At 44.4% G+C, this 25,923-nt stretch overlaps 1 protein-coding gene across 2 annotated transcripts in view; it reads right to left on the bottom strand.

The window, feature by feature from the left end:
* Positions 1-951: 951 nt before the first annotated feature.
* The window catches only part of robo1 (roundabout, axon guidance receptor, homolog 1 (Drosophila)), a 664,161-nt gene continuing 639,189 nt past the window's right edge, over positions 952-25,923 (bottom strand). For both annotated transcript variants that reach the window (XM_082966738.1, XM_082966739.1), the window contains 7 exons: positions 25,634-25,778; positions 20,467-20,709; positions 16,410-16,903; positions 16,078-16,242; positions 4,922-5,197; positions 4,537-4,730; positions 952-4,410 (listed from right to left, as the gene is read on the bottom strand). In XM_082966738.1, the coding sequence (XP_082822864.1) occupies positions 4,396-4,410; positions 4,537-4,730; positions 4,922-5,197; positions 16,078-16,242; positions 16,410-16,903; positions 20,467-20,709; positions 25,634-25,778 (1,532 nt within the window). In that variant the 3' untranslated portion in view covers positions 952-4,395. The remainder of the gene's footprint in view (positions 4,411-4,536; positions 4,731-4,921; positions 5,198-16,077; positions 16,243-16,409; positions 16,904-20,466; positions 20,710-25,633; positions 25,779-25,923) is intronic.

The raw sequence follows: 25,923 nt of genomic DNA, 5'->3' as shown, positions 1-25,923 counted from the left end.
TTTATAGTGGCATTGAGCTTTATAGTGGCATTGAGCTTTATATTGGCATTGCTTTTTCATTATACCTATGATAAAAATGTCAATAAAAGTAGTGTCATCTGTCCGAATATTATTTTCCTATTACTTTGATGAATAGTATTGGTTGTCTCTTGTTTATGATGCTTTACCTGGTCTATACTGTACACGTTTAGTAATACTCCTGTGTACTGGAACATTCCATGTAGGGAAAGACATGGAATGTTCTGTTTAGTGTGTGTCTTAGTTTTAGTCAGAAATCTGAATTCATTGCTAATACAGTAGGTTTGGCAATATGCTAAACTATTGGTTTCATGGTATTAACTGAATTAATCCTACAATTATGAATCAAAATAATATGTTTGCGTCTGCTGCCTCCTGTTGAGTTATAACAGCTGCATCCGAAAGATAAACACATAACAATCAAATGAATGAACAACTTACAGCAACAGTAAGAGACTCATTGTTGTTGGTATTAAAGGATATTTTTGATAAATAATGTGGGAAAAAATGACATTTTGGGATTATTGAATCCTCAGTATGTAACTGTAGGGCTAACAATAGAGTAATAGCCTTTTTAATGAGATACAACCAATACGCAGAACAACAACACTCTTGTCCCTTAGAGAGCACAGCCTGCTCACTACCCTTCAACTAAACTGCATGCAAACAGCTGAATAAACAGCACAAAAGTTGCCTCAAATGATGCCACTCAATGTGGTCTGGCCTGTAGTGCAGCTAAGAACCTGTATTAGCAGTAGCAGTGGCCGACCCAGGTGTCACATCCACTTCAGAGCTCAGGCCTTTCTGTTTGTATTTGATCTTCAAGTGAAGCGAGGAGAGCTTCAGTGAAAGAGAGGCCCCAGGGGACATCTTAGGGGACATCCCAGTCACCCCATGTCCTTCTGATATCAGAAAAAAAGGAGGGAGCGCTAGCAGTTTGAACATTTTTTATTCATCTTTTTTTTAAATATTATTTTGCTTTTTTTTGCTTTACGAAACAAATGTTTGCAGATGTCCTATGAATAAACAACAGAACCCTCTCTCCTCAGAGAAGGGATCCACTGACCAATCCCTTCTCTGGAAAATAGATTCTTCTTGTCCAATGGCGGCCACTCCCGATTCACAAGGTGTCGCCCATTTTCTGTATGTTACATTCTTTTAAGTGCATTAATAGACAATGTAACCATTTGAAATAATGTGCAATGACTGGAACTACGGTCAATTCAAAAAGACATTTATATTGCTGCTATGACCCAAAATAACTGTGTCTGTGTTGGGGGTCATCACATGAGCTAGCGTCAGAATCTGAAATGAGCCAATCATAACACAGGGAGTCTTTCAAACCACAGCCATCGTAAACAGCTTATCACCTTTACCAACATCATCATCGGGGTTAACAAGACTCTTTAGTCATACCTGTTTTCCTCCAGTAAGACAAAAAGGTTCATAGATAAAATGGTTTGAAATAAAGTTTAGTGATTGTGCTTTTAAAACCAAAGTAAAACAAATAACAAACATTGACAATGACCCAAAAATATAACAGTGCATTACAAAAAGACAAAGAACAATCCTAAAGTGGCACTTTCTTGGGGCGGCTAAATAATATAGCGATTTACAACATGGATGGAAAACGATAAAATAATTATATTTACTGGCATAATGAAATTATAATTCGCGAAATAAAACAAGGAAGACAAATTTGAAGTACCACAATGGATGCTATACAAAAGGACATTATGTGTACAGGTATATTTACAAGACAGTCCACCCCTCTCCTTGTAGCTCATTCTATTACAGTAACACCTTGCTGTAAGGGCAAGGCTTCCCACAGATCTTGCAGAGGCAAGCCAAGTCGATAGTGTTAATACCTAGAGTCCACTATTACTCCCTATTGCCTTGGAATAAAACATACACTACATGATCACAAGTATGTGGACACCTGTTCGTTGAACATCTAATTCTAAAATCATGGTCATTAATATGGAGTTTGATGCTATCACAGCCTCCACTCTTCTGGGAAGGCTTTCCGCTACATGTTGGAACATTGCTGTGGGGACTTGCTTCCATTCAACCACAAGAGCATTAGTGAGGTCGGGCACTGATGTTGGGCGATTAGACCTGGCTCGCAGTCGGAATTCCAATTCATCCCAAAGGAGTTTGATGGGGTTGAGGTCAGGGCTCTGTGCAGGCCTGTCAAGTTCTTCCACACCGATCTCAACAAACCATTTCTGTATGGACCTCGTTTTGTTCATGGGGGCATTGTCATGCTGAAACAGTAAAGGCCCTTCCCTAAACTGTTGCCACAAAGATGGAAGTACAGAATCGTCTAGATTGTAACTGTATGCTGTAGTGTTAATATTTCCCTTGACTGGAACTAAGGGTCCTGATCAATGAAAAACAGCCACAGACTATTATTCCTCCTCCACCAAACTTAACAGTTGGCAATATGCATTTGGGCAGGTAGTGTTCTCCTTGCATCCGATGCCAGATGGCGAAGCGTGATTCATCACTCAAGAGAACGCGTTTCCACTGCTCCAGAGTCCAATGGCGGCAAGCTTTAAACCACTCCAGCCGATGCTTCACATTGCGCATGGTGATCTTAGGCTTGTGTGCGGCTGCTCGGCCACGGAAACCCATTTCATGAAGCTCCCGACGAACAGTTCTTGTTCTGACGTTGCTTCCAGAGGCAGTTTGGAACTCGGTAGTGAGTGTTGCAACCGAGGACAGACGATTTTTACCCTCTACACGCTTCAGCAGTCCCGTTCTGTGAGCTTTTGTTGCCTACCACTTCACGGCTGAGCCGTTGTTGGTCCCTAGACGTTTCCACTTCAAAATAACAGCACTTACAGTTGACCGGGGCAGCTCTAGCAGGGCAGAAATTTCACAAACTGACTTGTTGGAAAGGTGGCATCCTATGACAGAGCCACGTTAAAAGTCACTGAGCTCTTTGGTGAGATTGAATGGCTGTGTGCTTGATTTTATACACCTGTCAGCAACAGGTGTGGCTGAAATAGTGAAAACCACTAAGTTGAAGGGGTGTCCACATACTGCTGTATCTACAGTACCAGTCAAAAGTTTGGACACACCTACTCATTCAAGGGTTTTTCTTTATGTTTACTATTTTCTACATTGTAGAATAACAGTGAAGACATCAAAACTATGAAATAACACATATGGAATCATGTAGTAACCAACCTTTGCCTTGATGACAGTTTTGCACACTCTTGGCATTCTCTGAACCAGCTTCACCTGGAATGCTTTTCCAACAGTCTTGAAGGAGTTCCAACATATGTTGAGCCCTTGTTGGCTACTTTTCCTTCACTGTGCGGTCCAACTCATCCCAAACCATCTCAATGGGGTTGAGGTCGGGTGATTGTGGAGGCCAGGTCATCTGATGCAGCACTCCATCACTCTCCTTCTTGGTCAAATAGCCCTTACACAGCCTGGAGGTGTGTTGGGTAATTGTCCTGTTGAAAAACAAATGATAGTCCCACTAACAGCAAACCAGATGAGATGGAGTATCTCTGCAGAATGCTTTGGTAGCCATGCTGGTTAAGTCTGCCTTTAATTCTAAATATATCACAGACAGTGTCACCAGCAAGCACCCCCACACCATCACATCTTCTCCTGCATTCTTCATGGTGGGAACCACACATGAAGAGATCATCCGTTCACCTACTCTGAACTCGGCCTTTTACCAAATAGGGCTATCTTCTGTATACCACCCCTACCTTGTCACAACACAACTGATTGGCTCAAACGCATTAAGAAGGAAAGAAATTCCACAAATTGACTTTTAACAAGACCCAGCTGTTAATTGAAATGCATTCCAGGTGACTACCTCATGAAGCTGGTTGAGAGAATGCGAAGAGTGTGCAAAGCTGTCATTGAGGCAAAGGGTGGCTACTTTGAAGAATCTAAAATCTAAAAAAAATGTTGATTTTTTTAAACACTTTTTTGGTTACTAAATGATTCCATATGTGTTATTTCATAGTTTTAATGTGTTCACTATTATTCTACAATGTAGAAAATAGTAAAAATAAAGAAAAACTCTGAAATGAGAAGGTGTGTCCAAACTTTTGACTGGTACTGTATATAGTGTATGTTCTAATGAGTATTTTGCTTTGGATTCAAGTACCATTCTTTTTTCCTCCGGCATTTTTTTTCTTCTGTAAAATGGACATAGAAAATGATAAATTAGAAAAACAATTGGTCTGTTTTCCAGGTGTATAGAAACACAATTGATGTACAGTATTTGTCAGCAAACATGATGGTGAGATACTGAGATATTTAAAATGGACAGAGGAACGATCACAGCATTCCTCTTCTCAGAAACTTCATTCTGGACAGTACTTCCTGTTCATCCCATCTAGTACTTCAGGTCTCCACCATCTGGGGAAAAGGACAACAAAACAGACATTTCAACAAGCATAAAAATATATACACAGCATTTAATCTAATCGACCAATACTAAATCTGCAGTAACACTATGAGTTAGCCAGTCGGCAAGTACTGTACCTCTAAGTCATCGTCTCCTGGCTGGAAGGCCCCCATGTCGTTGGGGTTCCTGCGGGCCCCCGGCCCCCCCTCTCCTCTCCGCCGGCCCCCTGAGCCCCGGGAGGACATAGAGCTGGAGGAGCTGGGGTCCCTGTCTCTGGGACTGTGGACTGTGGGGAAGGAGGGGCGGCTGTAGGGCAGGATGTCCTCTGGTCCTGGGACAAAAGAGGAGAGAGGACACACTGAGAACTCATGTCCTTCAACACAATACCTACAGCTATTCACAATCTAAAGTTGCACTGTCAGAGCGGCATGTCTACAGAGCAGAAAGAACACTAGGTTCACACTACACTACAAGAACACACTACTACTAGGTTAAATGCCACTAGTTCCATGTTCTCTGTACCTGGGTGTTGGCGTGCCTTGGTGCTGCCCCCCTCCTGTTTGTTCCCTTTCCCTGCGCGGGGGATCTTCTGTCTGTCCTGGGTCTCCCGGCGCTCTGAGGAGCTGGTACGGGGGTCCGATCCCTCCCGTGGCCGGTACCCTCCTCCTGAGCCCCCTCTCCTGTCCCTGCCCTCGCCTGCCTTGGGAGACATCATCCCCCGGGCCTCCAGGGATGTCTTGGAGGGGTGTGTGGGGGACTTGAGCCCTGCTGGAGGGGGGATGGGAGGAGGAGGCAGATCTGGAAGATAAACAAAGGAAGAGGAGGACATTAGTTACTCAGTTGAAAACTTGTGTTAGGGTGTGAGATGGAAGATAATGAGTCAATGTGCTCTGGATTAGCACCATTAGAGCCTAGCCATTAGAGCCTAGCCATTAGAGCCTAGCCATTAGAGCCTAGCCATTAGAGCCTACCCATTAGAGCCTACCCATTAGAGGCTACCCACTAGAGCCTACCCATTAGAGCCTACCCATTAGAGGCTACCCATTAGAGCCTACCCATTAGAGGCTACCCATTAGAGTCTACCCATTAGAGTCTACCCATTAGAGCCTACCCATTAGAGCCTACTGTGTATACACATACTGGCCAAGCGGAAGCACTCTGGACTGTACTGTGTACACACAGCCTGGGACGACAAATGGGAGACAGTGGGGAGATAAGGGGTAATGGCAGGTAGAGAGGGAGAAATGGAATATGGTGGCGAGGGAGGGAGGAGTGAAGGGAAAGAGGTGAGAGAGGCGACGAGGTGAGAGAAAGGACAAAGTGAGAGAGGGGACGACGTGAGAGAGGGGACGAGGTGAGAGAGGGGACAAAGTGAGAGAGGGGAGGAAGTGAGAGAGGTGACAAAGTGAAAGAGGGGAGACGGGAAAGAGAGAAGAGAAAAAGGAAAAAAGGAGAGAGATGGAGAGAGAGCGTGATGGAGGAGAGAGAGATGGAGAGAGAGAGTGATGGAGGAGAGAGAGATGGAGGAAAGAGAGAGAGAGATAGAAGAGAGAGATGGAGGAGAAAGAGAGATGGAGGAGAGAGAGATGGAGGTGAGAGAGATTAAAGAGAGAGAGATGGAGGAGAGAGAGATGGAGAGAAAGAGAAGGAGGAGAGAGAGATGGAAGGGAGAGAGAGAGATGGAGGAGAGAGAAAGAGAGATGGAGGAGAGAGATGGAGGAGTGAGAGATGGAGATGGAGGAAAAGAGAGATGGAGGAGAGAGAGGTATGGAGAGGGAGGAGAGGGAGATGGAGGAGAGAGAGAAGAAGGAAAGAGAGAGTTGGAGGAGGGAGAGATGGAGGAGAGGCAGAGAGATGGAGGAGAGAGAGATGGAGGAGAGGCAGCGAGATGGAGGAGAGAGAGATGGAGGAGAGGCAGCAAGATGGAGGAAAGAGAGAGATGGAGGAGAGGGAGAGAGATGGAGGACAGAGAGATGGAAGAGAGGGAGAAATGGAGGAGAGAGAGATGAAGGAAAGAGAGTTGGAGGAGAGAGAAATGTAGGAGAGGGAGAGATGGATGAGAGGGAGAGATTGAGAGAAGGATTATGGAGAGGGATTATGGAGAGAGAGAGATGGAGGAGAGAGAGGTATGGAGGAGAGAGAGAGAGATGGAGGAGAGAGAGTTGGATGAGAGAGAGACGATGGAGAGAGATGGAGGAGAGAGAGAGAGTTGGAGGAGAGAGAGATTGAGAGAGGGATTATGGAGAGAGAGAGAGATGGAGGAGAGAGAGCGATGGAGGAGAGAGAGCAGGAGGAGAGAGAGCGATGGAGGAGATAGAGATGGAGAGAGAGACAGAGGAGAGAGAGAGACATGGTGGAGAGAGATTGAGGAGAGAGAGAGATTGAGGTAGAGAGAGAGAGACGGAGGAGAGAGAAATGGAGAGCGAGAGACATGGAGGAGAGAGAGTGATGAAGGAGAGAGAGTGATGGAGGAGAGAGAGATGGAGAGAGATGGAGGAGAGAGAGGGTTAGCAGAGGGGAGCGTGACGGTCAGCAGCTGGCTCTCTGTCCCGCTCCATTTCCCCTGTCGATGAATCAATGCTGTCTGTCCTTGAGTCATTATTCATATGAGCCTGACTGGTGGGCTGCCTAAGCGCTCACACCTCTACAGACACACACACACAAACAAAACACGCTGCCTGAGAAAAGCCTTGTCTGCTCCACTTGCGATCGATATCTTTTCATCTTTTAATCAGAGGCCCAGTTGAGGGATGGCTCAGCTCTGTGGGCCAGCATGGTCCATAATCCACACAGGATTACAAAGTTAATAAACATAGCAACCAACCATTGCCACTGCTCACCCCCAGCATCCCAACGCCGCTCACACCCAGCTTCCCAACTCCGCTCACACCTAGCTTCCCAACTCCGCTCACACCCAGCTTCCCAACTCCGCTCACACCCAGCTTCCCAACTCCGCTCACACCCAGCTTCCCAACTCCGCTCACACCCAGCTTCCCAACGCCGCTTATACCCAGCTTCCCAACGTCGCTCACACCCAGCTTCCCAACTCCGCTCACACCCAGCTTCCCAACGCCGCTTATACCCAGCTTCCCAACGTCGCTCACACCCAGCTTCCCAACGCCGCTCACACCCAGCTTCCCAACGCCGCTCACACCCAGCTTCCCAACGTCGCTAACACCCAGCTTCCCAACGTCGCTCAAACCCAGCTTCCCAACGTCGCTCACACCCAGCTTCCCAACGTCGCTCAAACCCAGCTTCCCAACATCACTCACACCCAGCTTCCCAATGTCGCTCACACCCAGCTTCCCTGAATACCTTTTACACACTCGGGGGCTAAAGGGGTTGCCGGTGTGTTTTGTCTGTGTCGCTTTGACCAAATCAGGAAGGTCTAATACACTTTCCTGATTATCCCCCCCCCACACACACCCACAAAACACACCTCCTGAATACACAGTGGGTCAGTCAATATCATAGGGTGGAAAAGCTTCTTTCATTTCTCCCCTGCCTCCTACCTCCGTCAGGATCCGATCAATGCCACTATCTGTGAGATATAGCCCACTACAGGAGGAGGAGGAGAGGAGAGGACAGCCAGGCAGATTTATGGACACATGGAGGTGAGGAAAGAGGCCAGGTTTTAATAGCAGGGCCCTTATCCACAAAGCATCTCCGAAAAGGTCCTAGGAATCCTGTTAAAACCTGTTATAAGACTTAAAAAACTCCCAGCTCAGAGTGGGTTTTAGGATGATGTTAAGATTCCGCTCAGACAAATCCCGAGCCAGGAGGAAAATCAATTCAGAAAAGTTTCTCAGCTATTCACCAGAGATTGAGGTAACGCAAAGGAAGGATAGTGAAGATGGATAGTCATTGACCAACTTGTAAATTGTTGGGAATAACCAATCACGATGAGGCATTGCCAGCTGTGAACTCTATAGCAAGCATGAGACAAACACAGTGAATGTGACTGTACATCAAATGTTGCAATGGTAAAAAGTTTGATATCATTTTCACTTTGTCTAATTTGCATGCATAACTTTTTTTTTTTTTTTTACCATTTCTGATATTTGTAATAATGTGATAGAGATAATGCAATGAATCATACAGTATAGAGGTTGTTAAAAGAGGAATTCTGATAATGTAGCCGTTATATATCACCCTTGCAGATAATGTTGCATAATGTTTGAAAGGTCTATCATCTTTACTGACACAATCAAAGTTAAAGGGATTCTCTGCTACTTTTGTATACTTTTTAGCCAGTAGTTCTGAAAGTAGAGGTCACGAGCCAAAGGTGGTCCCCGAAAATGTCTTACTACATCACACATGTGCATCTCTCTCTCTCTCTCTCTCTCTCTCTCTCTCTCTCTCTCTCTCTCTCTCTCTCTCTCTCTCTCTCTCTCTCTCTCTCTCTCTCTCTCTCTCCCATATATATATATATATATATATATATAAACATGTGGGGGGGGTACACTGCAGTCTATATCAACATGTGGGGGTACACTGCAGTCTATATCAACATGTGGGGGGGGTACACTGCAGTCTATATCAACATGTGGGGGGTACACTGCAGTCTATATCAACATGTGGGGGGGGGGTACACTGCAGTCTATATCAACATGTGGGGGTACACTGCAGTCTATATCAACATGTGGGGGTACACTGCAGTCTATATCAACATGTGGGGGTACACTGCAGTCTATATCTGTTATAATATCCACCCTGCACAGCCAGAAGAGGACTGGCCACCCCTCATAGCCTGGTTCCTCTCTAGGTTTCTTCCTAGGTTTTTGGCCTTTCTAGGGAGTTTTTCCTAGGGAGTTTTTCCTAGCCACCGTGCTTCTTTCACATGCTTTGCTTGCTGTTTGGGGTTTTAGGCTGGGTTTCTGTACAGCACTTTGAGAATATCAGCTGATGTACGAAGGGCTATATAAAAATAAATTTGATTTGATTTTGATATATCAACATGTGGGGGGTACACTGCAGTCTATATCAACATGTGGGGGGTACACTGCAGTCTATATCAACATGTGGGGGTACACTACAGTATATATCAACATGTGGGGGTACACTGCAGTCTATATCAACATGTGGGGGGGATACACTGCAGTCTATATCAACATGTGGCGGGTACACTGCAGTCTATATCAACATGTGGGGGTACACTGCAGTCTATATCAACATGTGGGGGTACACTGCAGTCTATATCAACATGTGGGGGGGTACACTGAAGTCTATATCAACATGTGGGGGGTACATCACAGTCTATATAAACATGTGGGGGTACACTACAGTCTATATCAACATGTGGGGGGGTACACTGAAGTCTATATCAACATGTGGGGGGTACATCACAGTCTATATAAACATGTGGGGGTACACTACAGTCTATATCAACATTTGGGGGGTACACTGCAGTCTATATCAACATGTGGGGGGTACACTGCAGTCTATATCAATATGTGGGGGGTACACTACAGTCTATATCAATATGTGGGGGTACACTACAGTATATATATCAACATGTGGGGGGTACACTGCTGTCTATATCAACATGTGGGGGGTACACTGCAGTCTATATCAACATGTGGGGGGTACACTGCAGTCTATATCAACATGTGGGGGGTACACTGCAGTCTATATCAACATGTTGGGGGTACACTGCAGTATATATCAACATGTGGGGGGGTACACTGAAGTATATATCAACATGTGGGGGTACACTACAGTCTATATCAACATGTGGGGGGTACACTGCAGTCTATATCAACATGTGGGGGGTACACTGCAGTCTATATCAATATGTGGGGGGTACACTACAGTCTATATCAATATGTGGGTGTACACTACAGTATATATATCAACATGTGGGGGGTACACTGCAGTCTATATCAACATGTGGGGGGTACACTACAGTCTATATCAACATGTGGGGGGTACACTGCAGTCCATATCAACATGTGGGGGGTACACTGCAGTCTATATCAATATGCTGGGGTACACTACAGTCTATATCAACATGTGGGGGGTAGACTGCAGTCTATATCAACATGTGGGGGGTACACTGCAGTCTATATCAACATGTGGGGGGGTACACTGCAGTCTATATCAATATGTTGGGGTACACTACAGTCTATATCAACATGTGGGGGGTACACTGCAGTCTATATCAACATGTGGGGGGTACACTGCAGTCTATATCAATATGTGGGGGGTACACTACAGTCTATATCAATATGTGGGGGTACACTACAGTATATATATCAACATGTGGGGGGTACACTGCAGTCTATATCAACATGTGGGGGGTACACTACAGTCTATATCAACATGTGGGGGGTACACTGCAGTCCATATCAACATGTGGGGGGTACACTGCAGTCTATATCAATATGCTGGGGTACACTACAGTCTATATCAACATGTGGGGGGTACACTGCAGTCTATATCAACATGTGGGGGGTACACTGCAGTCTATATCAACATGTGGGGGGTACACTGCAGTCTATATCAACATGTGGGGGGTACACTGCAGTCTATATCAATATGTTGGGGTACACTACAGTCTATATCAACATGTGGGGGGTACACTGCAGTCTATATCAACATGTGGGGGTACACTACAGTCTATATCAACATGTGGGGGGGTACACTGCAGTCTATATCAACATGTGGGGGTACACTACAGTCTCTATCAACATGTGGGGGGTACACTGCAGTCTATATCAACATGTGGGGGGGGGGGGGGTACACTGCAGTATATATCAATATGTGGGGGGTATACTGCAGTATATATCAATATGTGGGGGGTACACTGCAGTATATATCAATATGTGGGGGGTACACAACAGTATATATCAATATGTGGGGGGTACATCACAGTCTATATCAACAGGTGGGGAGTACACTACAGTCTATATCAATATGTGGGGGGTACAACACAGTCTATATCAATATGTGGGGGGTACACTGCAGTCTATATCAACATGTGGGGGGTATACTGCAGTATATATCAATATGTGGGGGCCCCTATCACCTCTCTCCTCCCCTATCATCTCTCTCCTCCCCTATCACCTCTCTCCTCCCCTATCACCTCTCTCCTCCCCTATCACCTCTCTCCTCCCCTATCACCTCTCTCCGCCCCTGTCTACTCTCTCCTCCCCTGTCTACTCCCTCCTCCCCTATCACCTCTCTCCTCCCCTATCACCTCTCTCCTCCCCTATCACCTCTCTCCTCCCCTATCACCTCTCTCCTTCCCTATCACCTCTCTCCTCCCCTATCACCTCTCTCCTCCCCTATCACCTCTCTCCTCCCCTATCACCTCTCTCCTCCCCTATCACCTCTCTCCTATCTCCTCCCTTATCACCTCTCTCCTCCCCTATCACTTCTCTCCTCCCCTATCACCTCTCTCCTTCCCTATCACCTCTCTCCTCCCTCCCCCCTCCCATCACCTCTCTCCGCCCCTGTCTACTCTCTCCTCCCCTGTCTACTCCTTCTCCCCTATCTACTCCTCCTCCCCTATCACCTCTCTCCTCCCCTATCACCTCTCTCCTTCCCTATCACCTATCTCCTCCCTTATCACCTCTCTCCTCCCCTATCACCTCTCTCCTTCCCTATCACGTCCCTCCTCCCCTATCACCAACTCCTCCCTTATCATCTCTCTCCTCCCCTATCACCTCTCTCCTCCCCTATCACCTCTCTCCTTCCCTATCACCTCTCTCCTCCCCTATCACCTCTCTCCTCCCCTATCACCTCTCTCCTCCCCTATCACCTCTCTCCTTCCCTATCACCTCTCTCCTTCCCTATCACCTCTCTCCTCCCCAATCATCTCTCTCCACCCCAATCACCTCTCCGTCACTCACCCCGCTCCCTCACTACAGGACACGCCAATAACTTCCAAATGAAAATGAAAACCCATTCAGATCCAATCCGTGACCAGACCATACTGATAGACAGACAGCCAGGGCTGGAGAAGTGTCTGTCTCCTCTCCTCCTTACTCCTCTCAGACACACATAGGGAACAAAGAGGGGGGGTGAGGGAGGAGGGAGGAGACGGAGGGAGCTGGAGGAGAGCAGAGTGAGGGGTGGAGAGATTACTTCAAAGGGAGGGGATGGGGTGGAAGGCAGGATGGAGGGAAGGAGGGATGGAGGGATGGAGGGATGGAGGGGAGGAGAGGAGGAGGGGCTAGAATTTGGTGCAGTGATAGCTGGTCTGGCTCAGAGTGGGGCTGGATATTAAATCTCCCTGTCAAGTGCTTCCAACACACAAGGACACCTCACAGTAAGTGGAGAGCCAGCTCCACACACACACACACACACACTCACACTCTCAACACACACACACACATATGCACGCATGCACACACACACACGTACGCACACACACAAACACACATACACGAACACACGCATCTACCCACACACATCTACCCACACACATTCACAGAGACAATGCACAGACACACACAACTACACACATGCATGCACACATCCACACACACACACACACACACACACACACACACACACACACACACACACAACTACACACATGCATGCACACATCCACACACACACACACACACACACACACACACACACACACACACACACACACACACACACACACACACACACACACACACACACACAAAAATACCTTTCCAAACGCTAAATCCCAGAGGAACACCTAACTAAATGTCCAGCTTTGTTGTAACACGTGGGCCACACATTAAACAATTAATAACCTTAAAGTTGACATCCTTCACTTTTGACAAGGATAAGCATATTCCCGGTGCTGTGCGTTGTTACTCTGTAGTTGGCCCCTGCTTTGTTTATTCCTGACTCCTGGAGTGGAGGCCAGGGGGCCACTTCAATAAGCACCTGGGGTAATTTCATTAGTGGCTAGCTGGAGAGGAAGACATCCCAGTGTCAGCAGCAGCAGAACGGGCTGGAGCTGGACCGTAGTCCCCTGAAACAGGCCCCCTCCATACCCCTCCATTCTACCCCAGTCTGCTCTGCTCTGCACAGCCGCAGATTGGAAACGATGCTTGGCGTGCATGCACACACACAAGAGGAGAATGATTAAAGCTCTGACTTATGACACACTCACACTCACTCACTCCTGGACACTGCGTCTCAGGCAGACACCATATCATACATCACATGGGTGGGGCAGGGTAGTGAGGTATTACAGTATTAGGGGACTAGAATACAGATGGATCCATGGTACAGATCCAGTACTCATTATGAGGTATTACAGTAGTAGAACACTAGAATACAGATGGATCCATGGTACAGAACCAGTACTCATTATGAGGTATTACAGTCGTAGAACACTAGAATACAGGTCTATCCATGGTACAGCTCCAGTCCTCATTATGAGGTATTACAGTAGTAGAACACTAGAATACAGATGGATCCATGGTACAGAACCAGTACTCATTATGAGGTATTACAGTAGTAGAACACAAGAATACAGGTATATCCATGGTACAGCTCCAGTACTCATTATGAGGTATTACAGTAGTAGAACACTAGAATACAGGTCTATCCATGGTACAGCTCCAGTACTCATTATGAGGTATTACAGTAGTAGAACACTAGAATACAGATGGATACATGGTACAGATCCAGTACTCATTATGAGGTATTACAGTAGTAGAACACTAGAATACAGATGGATCCATGGTACAGATCCAGTACTCATTATGAGGTATTACAGTAGTAGAACACTAGAATACAGATGGATCCATGGTACAGCTCCAGTACTCATTATGAGGTATTACAGTAGTAGAACACTAGAATACAGATGGATCCATGGTACAGCTCCAGTACTCATTATGAGGTATTACAGTAATAGAACACTAGAATACAGATGGATCCATGGTACAGATCCAGTACTCATTATGAGGTATTACAGTAGTAGAACACTAGAATACAGGTATATCCATGGTACAGCTCCAGTACTCATTATGAGGTATTACAGTAGTAGAACACTAGAATAAAGATGGATCCATGGTACAGATCCAGTACTCATTATGAGGTATTACAGTAGTAGAACACTAGAATACAGGTCTATCCATGGTACAGCTCCAGTACTCATTATGAGGTATTACAGTAGTAGAACACTAGAATACAGATGGATCCATGGTACAGCTCCAGTACTCATTATGAGGTATTACAGTCGTAGAACACTAGAATACAGATGGATCCATGGTACAGAACCAGTACTCATTATGAGGTATTACAGTAGTAGAACACTAGAATACAGGTCTATCCATGGTACAGCTCCAGTCCTCATTATGAGGTATTACAGTAGTAGAACAGTAGAATACAGATGGATCCATGGTACAGATCCAGTACTCATTATGAGGTATTACAGTAGTAGAACACTAGAATACAGGTATATCCATGGTACAGCTCCAGTACTCATTATGAGGTATTACAGTAGTAGAACACTAGAATACAGATGGATCCATGGTACAGCTCCAGTACTCATTATGAGGTATTACAGTAGTAGAACACTAGAATACAGATGGATCCATGGTACAGCTCCAGTACTCATTATGAGGTATTACAGTAATAGAACACTAGAATACAGATGGATCCATGGTACAGATCCAGTACTCATTATGAGGTATTACAGTAGTAGAACACTAGAATACAGGTATATCCATGGTACAGCTCCAGTACTAATTATGAGGTATTACAGTAGTAGAACACTAGAATACAGGTCTATCCATGGTACAGCTCCAGGACTCATTATGAGGTATTACAGTAGTAGAACACTAGAATACAGGTATATCCATGGTACAGCTCCAGTACTCATTATGAGGTATTACAGTAGTAGAACACTAGAATACAGATGGATCCATGGTACAGCTCCAGTACTCATTATGAGGTATTACAGTAGTAGAACACTAGAATACAGATGGATCCATGGTACAGCTCCAGTACTCATTATGAGGTATTACAGTAGTAGAACACTAGAATACAGGTATATCCATGGTACAGCTCCAGTACTCATTATGAGGTATTACAGTAGTAGAACACTAGAATACAGGTCTATCCATGGTACAGCTCCAGTCCTCATTATGAGGTATTACAGTAGTAGAACACTAGAATACAGATGGATCCATGGTACAGATCCAGTACTCATTATGAGGTATTACAGTAGTAGAACACTAGAATACAGGTATATCCATGGTACAGCTCCAGTACTCATTATGAGGTATTACAGTAGTAGAACACTAGAATACAGGTCTATCCATGGTACAGCTCCAGTACTCATTATGAGGTATTACAGTAGTAGAACACTAGAATACAGGTATATCCATGGTACAGCTCCAGTACTCATTATGAGGTATTACAGTAGTAGAACACTAGAATACAGATGGATCCATGGTACAGCTCCAGTACTCATTATGAGGTATTACAGTAGTAGAACACTAGAATACAGATGGATCCATGGTACAGCTCCAGTACTCATTATGAGGTATTACAGTAGTAGAACACTAGAATACAGATGGATCCATGGTACAGAACCAGTACTCATTATGAGGTATTACAGTAGTAGAACACTAGAATACAGATGGATCCATGGTACAGCTCCAGTACTCATTATGACCTTCCACCTCATACAGTACTTTAGTGATGAATGAGCAGAGTGTGGTTCTGTACTGTACCTTCTGCGTAGGTCTCTCGTCTCTGGAGCCCTGGGTGGCCCGCTGCAGGGTGCTGTTTCTGCTTCTTAGGAGGCCTCTTATGCATGTTGGCCGTGCTCATGTTACTGTCTGTGGACGGGGGGCTGCCAGGACGGTGGCCTGAGGGGATCATTTGGTACTTTCGCGCTGAAGGGAAAGACACATTTGGTAAGGCACATGAAACCATGAAAAGGTTTTCCCCCTGTCAAAGGGCTTGCAGAATAAGGGAATCATATTGATTCAAAGTTACAAGGTGCTCATGATCTTGTTTTCTACTGTTCTTGATAAAGTGACATCACAATATATGTGCTTACCTCCGGGGCCTCCCTCCTGGCCTTGCGTGGGGTTGGGGTACTTGGCCACCTTGAGGCCTGCGTACTCTGCAGCAGCCGCCACGGCCTGGGCGAAGTCGGCGTCTGTGAAGAAGGATCCGTCTGAGGAGCTGACGGCGCTGGAGCGTCCTGACGAGGCGTTGTCCTCCTCGGAGGCTGAACCCCAGCCGTTGATCATGGAGCCCGTCACAGAGCTCTCCAGGTCCCCCACGCTGGAGGCTGGGGTCTGCTCCAGGCCCCGCAGCAGCAGCCTCCTGGTGTGCATTTGCTGGGGGTGGTGAGGGTGGTGAGGGTGGGTGTGGTGGTGGTGCACCTTGGCCACCTCCGCGTCTGTCTCGTCCCCTTCCTCCTCCTCTTCCTCCAACATCTCCTCCTCCTCCTCCATGCCATCTGTGTCCAGGGACAGGGGGCTGGAGATGTAGCCGTAGGTGTGTGAGGGGGAGAGGGGCCGGGGAGGGGGGCTCACTACATGGCGTCTGAAACAGCAGGAGACATGTTCTTAATGTAGGGTATACCAAATCAATTATATAAATTCAATTATAAATCATGATAGATTTTTTTGCACAGACTTTTAAAGTCATTACTACAGTGGGTGCCATCAGTACTAATCCCTCTTGGATTTCTTCACTTTTTTATTGTTTTACAGAGTAGGATTAAAATGGATTTATTGTCATTTTTTGTCAATGATCTACAAAAAAGATTACTGACAAATAAAACACTAATATACCTTGATGAGATAAGTACAGGATGCATGTTTAAGTGCCTTGTTGTGTGCAGGATGCATGTTAGCCTGTTAGGGCTAAGGGGCAGTATTGACACGGCCGGATAAAAAACGTACCCGATTTAATCTGGTTACTACTCCTGCCCAGTAACTAGAATACGCATATAATTATTGGCTTTGGATAGAAAACACCCTAAAATTTCTAAAACTGTTTGAATGGTGTCTGTGAGTATAACAGAACTCAAATGGCAGGCCAAAACCTGAGAAGATTCCATGCAGGAAGTGGCCTGTCTGAGAAGTTGTGTTTCATCTTGGCTCTTTTTATTGAAGACTGAGGATCTTTGCTCTAACGTGACACTTCCTACGGCTCCCATAGGCTCTCAGAGCACGGGAAAAAGCTGAACGATATCGAGGCAGCCTCTGGCTGAAACACATTATCGCTTTTGGCAAGTGGCCGATCAGAGTACTATGGGCTTAGGCGCGTGCCCGAGTCGACCGAATGCTTTATTTTCTTTCGTCTGTTTACCTAAACGCAGATTCCCGGTTGGAATATTATCGCTTTTTTTATGAGAAAAATGGCATAAAAAATTATTTTAAACAGCGGTTGACATGCTTCGAAGTACGGTAATGGAATATTTAGAATTTTTTTGTCACGAATTGCGCCATGCTCGTTACCCTTATTTACCCTTTCGGATAGTGTCTTGAACGCACGAACAAAACGCCGCTGTTTGGATATAACTATGCATTATTTTGAACCAAATCAACATTTGTTATTGAAGTAGAAGTCCTGGGAGTGCATTCAGACGAAGACAGCAAAGGTAATAACATTTTTCTCATAGTAAATCTGACTTTGGTGAGTGCTAAATTTGCTGGGTGTCTAAATAGCTAGCCCTGTGATGCCGGGCTATCTACTGAGAATATTGCAAAATGTGCTTTCACCGAAAAGCTATTTTAAAATCGGACATATCGAGTGCATAGAGGAGTTCTGTATCTATAATTCTTAAAATAATTGTTATGCTTTTTGTGAACGTTTATCGTGAGTAATTTAGTAAATTCACCGGCAGTGTTCGGTGGGAATGCTAGTCACATGCTAGTCACATGCTAATGTAAAAAGCTGGTTTTTGATATAAATATGAACTTGATTGAACAAAACATGCATGTATTGTATAACATAATGTCCTAGGTGTGTCATCTGATGAAAATCATCAAAGGTTAGTGCTGCATTTAGCTGTCTTCTGGGTTTTTGTGACATTATATGCTAGCTTGAAAAATGGGTGTCTGATTATTTCTGGCTGGGTACTCTGCTGACATAATCTAATGTTTTGCTTTCGTTGTAAAGCCTTTTTGAAATCGGACAGTGTGGTTAGATTAACGAGAGTCTTGTCTTTAAAATGGTGTAAAATAGCCATATGTTTGAAAAATTGAAGTTTTTGCATTTTTGAGGTTTTTGAATAACGCGCCACGGGATTACACTGGCTGTTACGTAGGTGGGACCATTTGGTGCCACCTACCCTAGAGAGGTTAGAGCCTTGTTGTGTGCAGGATGCATGTTAGGGCCTTGTTGTGTGCAGGATGCATGTTAGAGCCTTGTTGTGTGCAGGATGCATGTTAGGGCCTTGTGTGCAGGATGCATGTTAGGGCCTTGTTGTGTGCAGGATGCATGTTTAAGTGCCTTGTTGTGTGCAGGATTCATGTTAGGGCCTTGTTGTGTGCAGGATGCATGCTTAAGTGCCTTGTTGTGTGCAGGATGCCTGTTAGGGCCTTGTGTGCAGGATGCATGTTTAAGTGCCTTGTTGTGTGCAGGATGCATGTTTAAGTGCCTTGTTGTGTGCAGGATGCCTGTTAGGGCCTTGTGTGCAGGATGCATGTTTAAGTGCCTTGTTGTGTGCAGGATGCATGTTTAAGTGCCTTGTTGTGTGCAGGATGCATGTTAGGGCCTTGTTGTGTGCAGGATGCATGTTAGGGCCTTGTGTGCAGGATGCATGTTTAAGTGCCTTGTTGTGTGCAGGATGCATGTTAAGGCCTTGTTGTGTGCAGGATGCATGTTTAAGTGCCTTGTTGTGTGCAGGATGCATGTTAGGGCCTTGTTGTGTGCAGGATGCATGGTAGGGCCTTGTTGTGTGCAGGATGCATGTTAGAGCCTTGTGTGTAGGATGCATATTAGGGCCTTGTTGTGTGCAGGATGCATGTTAGAGCCTTGTTGTGTGCAGGATGCATGTTAGGGCCTTGTTGTGTGCAGGATGCATGTTAGGGCCTTGTTGTGTGCAGGATGCATATTAGGGCCTTGTTGTGTGCAGGATGCATGTTAGAGCCTTGTTGTGTGCAGGATGCATGTTAGGGCCTTGTTGTGTGCAGGATGCATGTTAGAGCCTTGTTGTGTGCAGGATGCATGTTAGGGCCTTGTTGTGTGCAGGATGCATGTTTAAGTGCCTTGTTGTGTGCAGGATGCATGTTAGGGCCTTGTTGTGTGCAGGATGCATGTTTAAGTGCCTTGTTGTGTGCAGGATGCATGTTAGGGCCTTGTTGTGTGCAGGATGCATGTTAGGGCCTTGTGTGCAGGATGCATGTTAGAGCCTTGTTGTGTGCAGGATGCATGTTAGGGCCTTGTTGTGTGCAGGATGCATGTTAGAGCCTTGTTGTGTGCAGGATGCATGTTAGAGCCTTGTTGTGTGCAGGATGCATATTAGGGCCTTGTTGTGTGCGGGATGCATGTTAGAGCCTTGTGTGTAGGATGCATATTAGGGCCTTGTTGTGTGCAGGATGCATGTTAGAGCCTTGTTGTGTGCAGGATGCATGTTAGGGCCTTGTTGTGTGCAGGATGCATGTTAGGGCCTTGTTGTGTGCAGGATGCATATTAGGGCCTTGTTGTGTGCAGGATGCATGTTAGAGCCTTGTTGTGTGCAGGATGCATGTTAGGGCCTTGTTGTGTGCAGGATGCATGTTAGGGCCTTGTGTGCAGGATGCATGTTTAAGTGCCTTGTTGTGTGCAGGATGCATGTTTTTGAATATTATTTTTCTGTATATTTGATTCTGTATACTTTTCCCTCTGTCATTTACATCTAATTTAACAATTTTTTTTGATATTTTATTTTTATTCTATTTTAGTTATTATTATTTGTATTTTAGTTTACATTTGTAGAATATTATTTTCACTTCGACATTATGGAGTATCTTGTGTAGATCAATGACAAATCTATTTCAATCCCTCTTCGTATCACAATAAAATGTGACAAAATCCAATGTTGGTGAATACTTATTATACCCACTGTATATCAGCCAATCAAAGTCTATTTCATCCAGTATAACGCCTTCCAGTACCTGCGTTCGTGTGCAGAGACCATGCTGTCTGTTGTGTCCTGGAGCATGGGTTGCAGCTCCTCCTGGGGCGAGGGGGTAAGGGTGGCTGTGGACTGGTGGCTGTAGGACACCGCGGCGGGGGACGAGGCAGCACCTCTGACGGGGGGAGTGGGACCCCTCTCCATCTCCTCCTCCTCCTCCAGCTCGTCTGGCTGCAGGTACATGCGGGAGGGGGGCAGGGAGCACTGCATATCTGGGTCATAACTGTCAACACAGGGAAACACGCTGGTTAGTTGGATGTCACTCAGTGTGACAATAACATTCATATCTTGAATAATGTAGCTAGTACATATTCATGTTGTGCTGCTACCAAGGTAGACATGTAAAGGAAAAGGTTTGACATGTACCCTAGCAATGATACACAATAGAACAAAAATCCTTAGGGTAGATTTGACTCTTTCAGTAAATGAAAGGAAAGAATAGAGTGGCAGGGAGGTGTGTGTGTGTGTGTGTGTGTGTGTGTGTGTGTGTGTGTGTGTGTGTGTGTGTGTGTGTGTGTGTGTGTGTGGGGGGGGGGACATGTCCCACCTCTCATCCATGGACAGGGAGTACTCCTCCATGTTGCGTCAGGGAGGGGTGTGTGTGTGTGTGTGTGTGTGTGTGTGTGTGTGTGTGTGGTGCGTGTGCGTGTGCGTGTGTGTGTGTGTTTTTCTTTTTTTTAATATTTTTTTTTTTTAGGGGTGGATCAGCTTAATATCAAGGTATCGAGGTAGATTGTAGCTTCCATCAATGTAATTGTCTGATCATTTCCAATCCCCCATATATTTTTGGGTAAATATATATATCCATACATGCATGCATACATATACACATATATACATACACATACCTATATAGACATACTTTTTAAAAGAATATACCATTATTATTATTCCCCGCAAACCCTACCACCGATCCCCCAATTGGAGTAAACTAATAAACACTTCGGCTTTTACCTTCAATTTATTGATCTTATACACATTTTACAGACACAGTCTGTTTTACAATAGTTCTTTTTTGATTGTTTTTAGTCCTTCCTCTATTTCTGATGTCCATCCAGTTTGATTTCTATTTGTAACTGTGCTATTTCACAAAAGTTCTGAACTTATATACATTTTACAGACCCCGTATGTTTTACATTGTTTATCTTGTTATTAGTCCCACCCTTCAGCTCCATTCAACCATTCCCATCTATCTGCTCAACATCATCCATTTCGGATTTCTATTTGCCATATATTTTTCAACTGTGCTGTGATGCTTCACAAAACAATTGAACCTTTCTATTCTCATAGCTTCTACAGATTGTAAATTAAAAAAACATTTTTTCTAAAATAATTATTCTATTATTGATTGATTAACTATGGCTTTTCAAATCCCCCAGTATTGCAATCTGCAGCGTTAGTTCTAGGCAAATGTTGCAATTCTTCAGCCATTCCTAGACCTGTGACCAAAAATGAGCTACATATGGACAATACCAAAATAAATAATCTAATGACTCTGCCTCCTCACAGCAGAATCTTCAGAGCTGGGAAGATTGTATCCACCATATATATAACATTCTATTAGTTGCAAGAATTTTGTATAGTAATTTAAATTAAAAAATTTGAAGTTTTGAATCCGGCGTTGTTTTGAGTATCAATTCATAAACCATGTGCCATGGAATGGGTACATCGAAAATCTCTTCCCAACTATTTAGCAATTTATATGGCACAGCTGTCAGTTTTTTGGTCCTTAAATGAAATTGGTATATGTTTTTATTTATCACACTATTCTTTAACTATTTATGTTCTTTAATACAGGGCCGACATACAAGTTCTTTACTTTTTTCCCCTTCTACTTGCCTCTTCCATTTTTGTGGTAACGTTACAATTAATTGGTTGTAATTTTGGGTAGAGCAGACATTTCCATATGTCTGTGTTAGCTGCATGTGTGACATCACTCCACCAGTCCTATTTATAATATCATTCACAAAAATTATACCTTTTTTAAACATTTCTTAGAAAAATACATTTTTTTTAATCAATTACTATATTTGAATTTAACCACAATATTTGTTGTATTATTTGTTCTGTCTTTTCAGGTGGATTAAACTGAAATTGCAACCAACTTTCTAAGGCTTGTTTAAAAAATAAAGATATTTTGGAGATTATATCCTTTACAAACAACCGAAAGTGGGCAGGTGTAATCTGAATAAAGGGAAAAAGTCCCTTCTTGAACATAGGATGAGACATTCGTACCAATTTACTAGAAAACCAGTTTGGATTTAAGTATAACTTTGGTATGACTGATGCCTTTAGTGAGAGGTCTAATGCTTTAATATTTAATCATTTCTGCAGTCCGAATTCATATTCGTTATATAAATAGGCCCTTATAATTTTATCTGGCTTGCCGTTTGAAATAAAATTGAATATTTTTTGTTCATATAATTTAAAAAGCAGGTCACTAGGTGTAGGCAAAACCATAAGCAAATAGGTAAACTGTGATATGACTAAAGAGTTAATCATGGTGATTTTTCCACAAATAGACAGGTATTTTCCTTTCCATGGTAGCAAGAGCTTTATCTATTTTTGCTAACTTTCTATAAAAATCTATTGGAGTGAGATAATTTCTTTCTTTTGGGATTTGTATACCGAGTATGTCCACATCTCCGTCAGACCATTTAATTGGTAAACTACGTGGAATGTAAAATTTGCATTTTTTTTTTTTGTGATCCAATACGTAATATCATCACTTATCATAATTTGGTTTTAATCCAGAGAGGATAGCAAAAGTCTCTAGATCCTCTATGAGGCCGTGGAGAGACTCTAATTGTGGTTTTAAAAGAAAACATGAATCATCGGCGTACAATGACACCTTAGTTTTTAAACCATGGATTTCTAATCCCTTAATATTATTGTTTGATCTAATCTTAACAGCTAACATTTCGATGGCAATAATAAATAGATATGCCGATAGTGGACAACTTTTTTTTACTCCTCTAGATAGTTTAAAACCTTCTGAGATGTAGCCATTATTTACTATTTTACACCTAGGGTTACTATACATAACTTTAACCCATTTTATAAGAGATTCCCCAAAATTGAAATATTCTAGGCATTTATATATAAACTCCAGTCGTACTTTATCAAAAGCCTTTTTAAAATGAGCTATGAAAACCAGGCCTGGTGTCCCCGATATTTCATAGTATTCTATTGTTTCCAGTACTTGTCTTATATTATCTCCAATGCATCGTCCATGTAAAAACCTGTCTCATTAGGACGAATGATATCTGACAATACTTTTTTAATTCTATGCGCAAAGCATTTTGCTAGGATTTTTGCATCACAACACTGAAGTGTAAGAGCTCTCCAATTTTTTTAATGGACTGGATCTTTATACACTGCTCAAAAAAATAAAGGGAACACTAAAATAACACATACTAGATCTGAATGAATGAAATAATCTTATTAAATACTTTTATCTTTTCATAGTTGAATGTGCTGACAACAAAATCACACAAAAAGAATCAATGGAAATCCAATGTATCAACCCATGGAGGTCTGAATTTGGAGTCACACTCAAAATCAAAGTGGAAAACCACACTACAGGCTGATCCAACTTTGATGTAATGTCCTTAAAACAAGTCAAAATGAGGCTCAGTAGTGTGTGTGGCCTCCACGTGCCTGTATGACCTCCCTACAATGCCTGGGCATGCTCCTGATAAGGTGGCGGATGGTCTCCTGAGGGATTTCCTCCCAGACCTGGACAAAAGCATCCGCCAACTCCTGGACAGTCTGTGGTGCAACGTGGCGTTGGTGGATGGAGCGAGACATGATGTCCCAGATGTGCTCAATTGGATTCAGGTCCGGGGAACGGGCGGGCCAGTCCATAGCATCAATGCCTTCCTCTTGCAGGAACTGCTGACACACTCCAGCCACATGAGGTCTAGCATTGTCTTGCATTAGGAGGAACCCAGGGCCAACCGCACCAGCATATGGTCTCACAAGGGGTCTGAGGATCTCATCTCGGTACCTAATGGCAGTCAGGCTACCTCTGGCGAGCACATGGAGGGCTGTGCGGCCCCCCAAAGAAATGCCACCCCACACCATGACTGACCCACCGCCAAACCGGTCATGCTGGAGGATGTTGCAGGCAGCAGAACGTTCTCCACGGCGTCTCCAGACTGTCACGTCTGTCACATGTGCTCAGTGTGAACCTGCTTTCATCTGTGAAGAGCACAGGGCGCCAGTGGCGAATTTGCCAATCTTGGTGTTCTCTGGCAAATGCCAAACGTCCTGCACGGTGTTGGGCTGTAAGCACAACCCCCACCTGTGGACGTCGGGCCCTCATACCACCCTCATGGAGTCTGTTTCTGACCATTTGAGCAGACACATGCACATTTGTGGCCTGCGGAGGTCATTTTGCAGGGCTCTGGCAGTGCTCCTCCTTGCACAAAGGCGGAGGTAGCGGTCCTGCTGCTGGGTTGTTGCCCTCCTACGGCCTCCTCCACATCTCCTGATGTACTGGCCTGTCTCCTGGTAGCGCCTCCATGCTCTGGACACTACGTTGACAGACACAGCAAACCTTCTTGCCACAGCTCGCATTGATATGCCATCCTGGAAGAGCTGCACTACCTGAGTCACTTGTGTGGGTTGTAGACCACTTCTCATGCTACCACTAGAGTGAAAGCACCGCCAGCATTCAAAAGTGACCAAGACATCAGCCAGGAAGCATAGGAACTGAGAAGTGGTCTGTGGTTACCACCTGCAGAACCACTACTTTATTGGGGGTGTCTTACTAATTGCCTATAATTTCCACCTGTTGTCTATACCATTTGCACAACAGCATGTGAAATGTATTGTCAATCAGTGTTGCTTCCTAAGTGGACAGTTTGATTTCACAGAAGTGTGATTGACTTGAAGTTACATTGTGTTGTTTAAGTGGTCCCTTTATTTTTTTGAGCAGTATATATACCACTTGGGTCCTGTTTCAGTAATAATGATATCAGACCTTCTTGTTGTGTGTCTGATAATCTACCATTTATATAGGAGTGGTTAAAACGTGTTAATAATGGTCCTTTGAGTATATCAAAAAAAGTTTTGTATACTTCCACTGGTGTGTGTGTGTTGGTATGTGTGTGTTTGTGTGTGTGTGTGTTGACATGTCCCACCTCTCGTCCATGGACAGGGAGTACTCCTCCATGTTGCGGCAGGGAGGTGGGTTAGCAGGGGGAGGAGGCAGTAGGTCAGCCCAGTTCATTGCGCTCTGTTTGGGTAGTTTGGGGGTGCGCACTCCCTTCTTTTGACCTTGACTCCCTGCAAAAACATGAACAAAGAACTCAGTCAGAAACATGCAGAAACACATCCCCATGTCGGCTAGTAGCATCCCGTCTCTTTATGGACACCACAAAAATGCACCACGTACATTACCTCTCAATTTGTAATTCATGCCAGTCATGCC

The sequence above is a fragment of the Salmo salar genome, chromosome 20 (genome assembly GCF_965601325.2).
Source record: "Salmo salar chromosome 20, fSalSal1, whole genome shotgun sequence".
NCBI lineage: Eukaryota > Metazoa > Chordata > Actinopteri > Salmoniformes > Salmonidae > Salmo > Salmo salar.
This window is presented reverse-complemented; position numbering and strand designations above follow the sequence as displayed.